The sequence below is a fragment of the Gekko japonicus genome, unplaced genomic scaffold (assembly GCF_001447785.1).
Source record: "Gekko japonicus isolate JY-2015 unplaced genomic scaffold, Gekko_japonicus_V1.1 scaffold1400, whole genome shotgun sequence".
NCBI lineage: Eukaryota > Metazoa > Chordata > Lepidosauria > Squamata > Gekkonidae > Gekko > Gekko japonicus.
This window is the reverse complement of record NW_015166462.1, coordinates 327,583-336,924: the sequence shown is the minus strand read 5'-3', so window position 1 is coordinate 336,924 and position 9,342 is coordinate 327,583. Positions and strand designations below refer to the sequence as shown.

Below are 9,342 nucleotides of genomic sequence, written 5' to 3'. Positions count from 1 at the left end.
CTCTGCCAGTGTTTGGAGAGCTGCGTGCCGGATCCCCCGCTGCGGGGGTCCCTCCTTTCCAGCCGCGCCAAACAAGGGCCCTCTGGTTGTCCTTTGTGGGGTCTCCCAGTAGCCGGTGCCTACCAAATTTTATTTTATTTAGGGCACTTCGAATGCCGCCTCTCAACTGCACAGTGCTCCAAGATGGTATATGTTTAAGGCCAAGGACACAATTAAAATCCTCCATAAAACTGGCATCCTGTTCCTGCTGCCAAATCGCTTGAGCCACACCTGTGGTGCCAACAGTCTTTCTCTGACAACCTTCTTTATGGACAAAAGGAAATACTTCTTTACACAGCAATGTGATTGAAATGTGGAATTTGCAGGCAGAGGATGTAGTGATGGCCACAGGCATACGGTTTTAAAAGGGGATTAGATAGATTCACGGAGCCCAGGTCTGTCGGTGGCTGCTAGCCATGGTGACTAAAGGGAACCTCCATGCTCAGAGGCAGTCCGCCTCTGAATCCCAGTGCCAGGAAGGAAGAGCAGGGGGAGGCCTCAGCCTCTATGCCTGATTGTCGGACCTCCAGAGGAACTGGTTGACCACTGGATGCCAGACTAGATGGACCACTGGTCTGATCCAGCAGGGTTCTTCTCATGTTCTAATGGGGCAAAGTTTAACTCCTTCTCTGGGAAAGGAGAGGTTCTAAGCCGTATTGGCATGTGGTGGTTGCTCATGCTGGAAAAGTGTACGCATTATGGGATGTAAAAAATCTGGGTGCATTTTTTGCTAAAAGCCTTTTCTTTTAATATGGCAGAGAAACAGTATGTTGTGCATTGGGAAATTCTCTGCAATTCTTTAAGCATCTGCCCTGCTCTGGGCTAGTGAGTCAGTGTGGGTGATAAGGTTAAAAACATATGGCAGGCTTAAGCCCTTCTAGGTGTAGCTGCTGGGGATGGATGTGGGGGGGGGGGAGCTGCAGAGCAAAGGCCATGTTCCATTAACTCTGTCATGTCCCAACCTAGCTTGTGAAATTTCACCCGACTCTGCCTGCCTTGTTTCTCTGCTGACCATAAGGGCTAGGAGCATGGGAAAAGAGAAGCACTTTGTATTTTCAGGATGCTGAATTCAGGGCTGCTTGCACAGCAGTTTGCTCAGATCCCGTGACATGTACAGCATTGTACAAAGTCTGCCGCTAAGAGGCCACAATACAAAGCAAGAGAGAATTGGGGGTGGGTTGGCTGAGCAGTGCAACGGCCCCGGCCAGGGCCTCGCCTCACCCTCCTCTGCCGCCGCCACCCCCCATTTCCCCATTCATGTAGTACTGGGCATACAAAGCAGTATGTGAGGGGTTTGCAAGCTTATTTAATTTATTTGTTAAATTTGTTAATTGCCCAATCCCTGCTAGTGCGGGACTCCGGACGATGTACAACATTTATATAAAAAAAAGATAAAACATTAATAACACATTTCGAACAGATCAGGTGACGTGTACTGATTTATCCAATTTCAGACTGCTGGCTACTTGGTGGGCAGGCAGATGTAAGAAGTGGCAGGAGAGGAAAAGGGTGCCAGCTAAGATGGAAACCCTTACTATCCTCAACCCAAAGCCTGGCGGAACATCTCTGCCTTACAGGCCCTGCGGAATTGCATAAGGTCCCGCAAGGCCCTGATGGTATTTGGCAGGGAGTTCCACCAGGTTGGGGCCAGGACTGAAAAGGCCCTGTCCCTGGTCGAGGACAGCCGGATAGCTTTAGGACCAGGGGCCACTAGTAAGTTATCATCTGAGGAGCGTAACGCTCTCCGGGAGACGTAATGGAGGAGCTCTCATCTAACCCCCTCAGGGGCACAGAACCCTCTTCTAAAACTTTTTATCTTGCTGTTCCAGCAGGGAGCTCAGGATGCACGTGCAGCCGCTTTACCTCGGCAACCGCCCTGTAAAACAGGCTAGACTGAGAGGCGGCAGCTGGCCCAGAGTCACTCAGTAAGCCAAATGGGGATTCGAACACCTCTTTCCCAGGTCCTCGTTCCACACTCTAACCGCGGCACAATGATTAGCGTGCCCTCAGATGTTGCGGAGAGGCGGACTTTTTCCCGCGTATCAGCTCATTCCTACCCTGCACACTTCTGGAGACGGTGCATCTCGACGGCGCTGACCCTCTTCCTGTCCCAACCTTTGTCCCTCAGCTTCTTTGGCTTCCTCGTCCTTGGCGAATGCCCCCGTGGAAGCCGAGCAGGCCTGGCCCCAGAGCAGCGGGGAGGAGGAGCTACAGCTACAGCTGGCGCTGGCCATGAGCAAGGAGGAAGCGGAGCAGGTAAGCGCCAAGGTAAATCTGTCGCTGGAGGCTCCTTGGGTGGGCAGGAAGGCAAAGGGGATTGTGGCAAATCATGACAGGGATGGTTCTGAGGTCACCGCCCTTTTAGGCTCTGTCGATGGGCGGGGACTTCTCTTGCAGGCAGATAAAAGCTGACTGGCTTATACAAGCGCGGGGCCCACGCCTTCCTCTGTGTGTTGGCTTCTGCAGGAGCAAGCAGTGCCCCAGAGGTGGATATCGTGAGCCTGGAAACCTGCACACAGATCTAAAGGAAGTTCACTAATGAATGGGAAAGAATGTCAGTACAGACGGCATTATGTTAAAACTTGATTACAGGACCAGTAAATGTATAATTCCATTAGGGGCTGGCATTACCTATGCAGGGCTCTTTTTGTAGAAAAACCCCAGCAGGAACTCATTAGCATAATAGGCCACACCCAACAGCAGGAACTCATTAGCCTATTAGGCCACACCCCTGACAGCACAGCTCATTAGCACATTAGGCCGCACCCCCATGTTACCAGAAGTGTGGTCATCCAGCCACACCCACCTTTGGCTTCTTATTCTGTTTACCTTGTTTGTTGTCCAAACCCAGGGCTTTTTTGTAGCAGGAACTCCTTTGCATGTTAGGCCACACACCCCTAATGTAGCCAATCCTAATGAGTTTCTGCTGTTGGGTGTGGCCTATTATGCTAATGAGTTCCTGTTGGGTGTGGCCAACTTGGGAGCCAGCCGGAACTCCGTTCCTGTGCGTTCCTGCCCAAAAATAGCCCTGCCTATTAGACCTTTGGGTTTTAGTGAAGGTAATGGCCTATTACCAGCCAAGTGAACACCATCAATATTCCAAAATTCTTATGCTTAATTATCTATACAGCCTGCTTTGTGAATATCGTGCTCTTCCTCACAGAGCACACTTCCTCTTCTCTCCACAGAAGGATGATCCCTTTAGCCATTTCGGAATCACACCTCAGTTGTGAGTCTGTCGTTGCGTATGCTCCCCTGGCAGTGACACAAGCCAGAAGCAGGCCTGGTCTGTAATCAGTATCAGTCCCTTTCCCAGGCGCTGGCCATTTCCTCCCAGGATTCAAAGGGCACCCTGATTCATTCTTCTTCCTGTGCTAGAAATAATTGAGTAAGACCCCATCAGAACTTTCCCACAAGACTTCCCCAAGATAGTTAGTGGGGAAGTTTCATAAAACCTGACTAATCAAGATGAGTAGCTGTGTTAGTCTGTCTGTAGCAGTAGAAAAGAGCAAGAGTCTAGTAGCACCTTAAAGACCAACAAACATTTATGGTAGGATAGGGGGTTTCATGAGTCACTCTTGTTCTGAAGAAGCGAGCCGTGACTCACGAAAGCTCCTCCCCTGCCACATATTTTGTTAGTCTTTAAGGTGCTACTGGACTCTGGCTCTTTTCTACTGCATAAGACCTGACTGTTAGTTTGATTGGAAATTACGGATGTACAGCCATTATCTTTTGGGATTCTACGATAACAAAGCATGGATTTTTGAATATTGGCGGCGTTGAAGTTGTACACATGGTTCTAATTCAGCATGGCTTTCGGCTGTATACTTTTGCCTGAATAGAATACAAATCATTTTCACCTGATCGGCTTTCCGAAGCTTTTCCCATTCATTAGTGAATCTGTCCTGTGGCAGGGGGGTGAAGCAAACGTGAATGAAAAAAATTAAACGAGAATGTTTTACGCATTCGTTGGTGACCAAGGACATAATTTCTACACCTGCTAGAGGAAAAGTCTGACAGACTTCGTTTCTGTTGTGTGCACGCACACACCCCTTGAGCATATCGGTCTTGTGGGTACTGAGCTTTAATGTCTGGCAGTTCCGCCACACCCGGTTGAAGGAGAGACTGGGTTGGATCCCCCAGATCCAGCCCCCTAATAGCAGCTCTTTCCCCCCCAGCACAAGGAGCCTTCGCCTGACGCAAGAGGCTCTGAGAGAACGGATCTGCAGGGTCCAACCCGTTGTGTGAGTTGCTGGGGCCTCGTGGCCCTCTTGGGGAGACAGAGACTGGTGGGCAGCAGGCCATTCTCTTTGGTTGCCACCTTGCCCTGCAGTGCATCCTGGGTTTTTGCGTTTTTGTTTTGTTTGTTTTTTTAAAAGACTTAAGGCTTTTTTCCTCCCTCGCAGAACTTGGGATAACTGGGAAAGAGGGATGAGAGCAGCACGGATATTATCTGAGCTGACAGTTACCCATAAAGAAATGGCTTTTCGATTTGGATTTTCCCCCCCATCCAGATTGTCATGCCGGAGCCCCGTAGGATGGTGATCCCCCTCCATCCTGGCTGTTGGGGGGATCACGAATGTTTCCGTTGCCTGTCCCAGGGTCCTGTCCCCTCCCAGACTCAGCTTTTCCCTGGCCTTCCCCGATACGTATTTTGCATTTCTTGGTACTCGGCGTCCTCAGAAGCACTTCCATGGAATCGGGGATTGTGGGGTTGGCGCTTTCTTCAGATTCGCCTGCCTGCCTTTCTCATCGGAAGGAGGCAGACTGGGATCGGGTTGCCCCGGGTCATGTTGGGCCCTCTGCCCTGGCCCTGGCCCCTTGCTCCACTTATCAATGACACTCCTACCTGTCCCTTCGTAAAGGGAGGGGAAACGACCATCTTCACCTCAGGCACGGCTCAGGGCCACATCCGCTTGCCTTCAAGTAAGGCGACAGCTCTGGGTGCCCCCGGACCTTTCAGTCAGCTCCTGTCACAGCCCCACGAGACCCATAAGGCCTGCCTCACAACGCTGACCGCTACGCTGCCTCCTTCTCGCCTTTCCTCTTGCCCCTCTGATTGGGGCGATCATGTTTGCTCATTCTGCCGCCTTCCCCCCCCCCCCCTTTTTGTGTTCTTATTTCCTTGCCCTTTTCCTCCTCCACATCCTGCTTCCTGTCACCCCCAACCTGTTTGTTAATTGTGGAATGGGGGGAGGCTGGGTCAGCCTTCAAAGACGGAACTGAGATCTGGGGCCGGGGGGGGGGATGATCAGTTACGGGAAGAGGTCTAGATTTCTCCGTCCCAATTTGGGGGCAGTTATCCCTCTCCCTTCCTTAAGTCCAAGAGAGAAATTTCATCTCCCTTCTTCTGAACTGATTTTGTGAGACTGGACCTTGATATGGGGGGGGGGGAGGCTTCCTCCACCACAGAGGGAGTCTGTCTGGCAGGGCGCAACAGCGGTTTGATGAGTTTCCATTTTTGTCATATTCTTCCCCCATGGAGCTCGGGGTGTCCTCACAACAGTCCTGTGAGGTGGGTTAGGTTGAGCGACCTGTCCACAGCCTCCCAAGGAACCTAATGGTACAGTGGGGATTAGAAATTGGACACACCCACATAGTATTTGTGGGCTCTAGTCCACAAAAGCTTCTGCTGCCATAAATTGGCTAGCCCTCAGGGTGCCACGGGGCTCTTGTTCTTGCTGTGGTGGGTGAACTTGGCTGCCCCAGAGGAGCTACAGAATATGTCAAAGCCCTTATTCCTAAAAAAACATGCGTACTTAAAATGATTGCTTTCTGTTCCTGTTAGTACGCTCTGTTTGAAGTATCCCAGAAGGGGTACAAGTGTGTGTGTGGGGGGAGTCCTTGGGAGCACCCCCTCATTAGGGCAATGCCCCGGGTGAGAGAGAAGAGTGCCCCATCAGGGATGGAAACTTCAGCTAAGAATGAGGCAACTGAAGTGGTGGGAATGGGGAACGGGGGGTAGCTAACCAGAGCGGCACCTTCAAAAGCAAACAATCGGGGGTGTCTGTAGCTTGTCTCGTCTCCTTCCCTCCCTTCTCCCTCCCTCCTTCCCTCCCTCTGCCGTGTCGAACCCCATTCCATGCCTCTTATTTTGTGTTTCTTCCCCCCCCAGCCCCCTGCAGTGGCCGACGAAGACCTACAGCTCCAGCTAGCCCTTAGCTTGAGCAAAGAGGAGCACGACAAGGTTAGACTCGTACCACACACACGGCCCCCCCTTTCTCCAACCACCGTGCCTCAGAAATAATCAACTAAACCACTACCCCGCGCCCCCCCCAACAGGCCCCCTCCCCCAACTCACACTTTCCACTAACTTGGCATTCTCTGTCTCTCCACACCCCCTCCTAAGCAGACCGACGCAACGTTGCTGTTGTCTCCATTTCCCTTTAGACCTCTTTAATTGTCCTCTGCTGTAGACTCGAGATTTCCCACGATGCCTTCCCTCGAGGAAGGCCCCGGAGGTAGGGCGGCTCGAGTCTCGGCGTGTTCCCCTAAGCCCGCTCTGAACTGTGGGGCTTCTGTTGTGGCTGGTGCCTGTCCGAGGTGTTTCTCAGGTGTCTTCGGAAGAACAGACAATAAGCCAAAGGAGGAGGAACCTGCTGGCAGGAGGGGGGGGAGGGGATTGGAAAGGGGGGAGGCAGAAACCTGCAGCATGGAATTGGGGGGGGGGAGTTCTGGTTTGGACCTAAGGAGTTCGCTGAGGAAAAGGAATCAGCTGAGGAAAAGAGTTAGCTGAAGAAAAGCTGAGGAATTAGCTGAGGAAAAAGAGTTAGCTGAAGAAAAGCTGAGGAATTAGCTGAGGCAAAGGAGTTAGCTGAGGAAAAGGAGTTAGCTGAAGAAAAGCTGAGGAGTTAGTTAAGGAAAAGTGGTTAGGTGAGGAAAAGGAGTTAGCTGAAGAAAAGCTGAGGAATTAGCTGAGGAAAAGGAGTTAGCTGAAGAAAAGCTGAGGAGTTAGTTGAGGAAAAGGGGTTAGCTGAGGAAAAGGAAAAGGGGGTTAGCTGAGGAAAAGGAAAAGGGAGTTAGCTGAGGAAAAGGAAAGGGGAGTTAGCTGAGGAAAAAGGAAGATTAGCATACTCAGTGTTCTGACTGGGGAGAGGGAAGGGAAGCAGATTTTATTGGCCTGAGTCTTGATATTGGAGAGGGGTGGCTAGAATGGGAAGATCTAAACTAGGCCATTGGACCATGTGGGGACTCAACAGTAGGAGCAGGAGAATGCTTTCCCCTTAAGCTCCTGCATTCTCAGGGTATTGCAGGTTTGAGACTCCGGGCTTCTCCCAGTTTGGGTGCACAAAACTCAGTTCCTCCTGCATTCTTGGCTCTTTGAGGCATCCTCCTGAAGGTAAAAGGGGGGGTGTTTCCACTATGCATGAGTTAAATGGGAACCGAGAGGGCTGCTTAGATGAGAAAATATCATCTTGAGTTACCGCCTCAGTACTGCGGTGCCTGGAAATCTCTCTCCTCTGCCTGCCCGCCTCCCTTCTGAAGGTGAGTAACCGCCAGCAGTCACCTTGCTGTCTTGGTTGATATCTCTGTCCTTCCCACAACCCTTTGCAGGAGGAGCGGATCCGGCGCGGGGATGACCTGCGGCTCCAGATGGCCATTGAGGAGAGCAAAAAGGAGTCAGTGCCTACAAAGGAAGAGGTGAGGCGGGGGCCAGCAGACAGTGGGCCGGTAGTTCCTAATGGAGGGGAGAGGGCAATCAAAGGCCATTGAGTGGCCCTGATAGGTGAAGTGGGGAGGGTTGCCCGTGTGTAAAATACAAAATCTATGTAGCACCTTTATTAGGACCAACCCTATCACGCATAACAGCGCACGAGCTTTTGAGTTCCTTGGAACTCTTCATCAGGTCAGATGTTACAAGCTAAAGAAGAGGGGGAAAGGAGGTTTTAAGCTGCTTTTTCAGACCGTGGGGTTAAGAAGACTGCCTTATGCCGGGGAAATGTGGACTTCTATCTGGCCTAATGAATGCCGTTCTAGGGAACTCAGAAGCTGGCACCCTTTGACTTGTCACTCTTCGTTCTGATCAAGCATGGAGAGAATAAAAGGGCCACACCGGAGAGCCAGTTTGGTGTAGTGGTTAAGTGCGCGGACTCTAATCTGGGAGAACCGGGTTTGATTCCCCACTCCTCCACTCGCACCTGGCTGGATGGCCTTGGGTAAGCCGTAGTTCTGATAAGAGCTGTTCTTGAAAAAGAGCGTTTCTGTCAAGAGCTCTCTCAGCCCCACCTACCTCACAGGGTGTCTGTTGTGGGGAGGGGAAGGGAAAGGAGTTTGTAAGCTGCTCTGAGACACCTTTGGGTAGTGAAGGGCAGGGTATAAATCCAGTCTCCTCCTCCTTCTTCACAAAGAGATGAAAAATAAGGCCAAGGCCAATGGTGCAAGTAAACTAAAAAAATATATTTTTCTACTCAGTTAAAATTTCTTATGCGTTTCACCAACAGGCTTGTTCAGGGGAATCTGTCATATATATAATACGCAAATCATTACTGAGTTGAAGAAACAATGCAAGGCTAACAGGTTTGTCACATTCATCTGGGCAGAAGAAAGATTCTCGTAAAACCTAGCGAAAGCACATTGGGTGCTGGACGGTCTGTCTGCTCTCTCTCACATATGGGGAGTTTTTCTCTCTCCCTCATTTTCCTTCCTGCAATCACAAGGACAGGATAAGCCCTAGTGGTTACACACAATGATTTTGTATGTGGTTGCTACTTTACAAATTGTAACTTGATTTTTAACACGACACTTTATTTACCTAATTTTAACTAAATAACCATTGCTGTTTATGAGAATTCCGTAATGTATTTGCATGTTATATATTACAAATCTCCCCCCCCCCTCTCCCCACAAGAAGCCTGTTGGTGAAATGTGCAGGGGATTTTAACTGAGTAATAAAATTATATCTCTGCTGTACTTGCACCGTCTGCCTTGGCCTTCTTCTTTATCTTGTCTGATAAAGTATGGCATGGATTTTGGGCTAGACGGCATGTCTAGTAAAGTGGCTGGCTGCTCTGTCAGTCTCCAAAGCAGCAGATCAGGCCAGGCACGGTTAAGGTCTGCATACTCAGGGGACTCCATCTGGTATGTGGAGAAACATGCTTCTGTAAACTTGTCAGAAGAACAAAGCTGTACGCATGCACACCAAACACACACCAGAGGACTGAGCATGTTCTTGGAGGCGCGGGATATTGAAAGCAGTCCGGAGTCCGTTACAAGAAAATAGAGGAGGAGAAATTGGCCTGCTCTAGCTTGTGAGAAATTATGAAATACACCGGGGGGGGGGGGGCGGGGGGGATCTCTATGTTA

At 50.5% G+C, this 9,342-nt stretch overlaps 1 protein-coding gene across 3 annotated transcripts in view; it reads left to right on the top strand.

The window, feature by feature from the left end:
* Positions 1-9,342, top strand: part of EPN1 (epsin 1) — a 35,227-nt gene that overhangs the window by 18,320 nt on the left and 7,565 nt on the right. For 2 of the 3 annotated variants that reach the window (XM_015412079.1, XM_015412076.1), the window contains exons 4-7: positions 2,168-2,307; positions 4,218-4,283; positions 6,155-6,226; positions 7,594-7,680. In XM_015412079.1, the coding sequence (XP_015267565.1) occupies positions 2,168-2,307; positions 4,218-4,283; positions 6,155-6,226; positions 7,594-7,680 (365 nt within the window). The remainder of the gene's footprint in view (positions 1-2,167; positions 2,308-4,217; positions 4,284-6,154; positions 6,227-7,593; positions 7,681-9,342) is intronic. The other variant, XM_015412077.1, reaches the window with a different exon arrangement.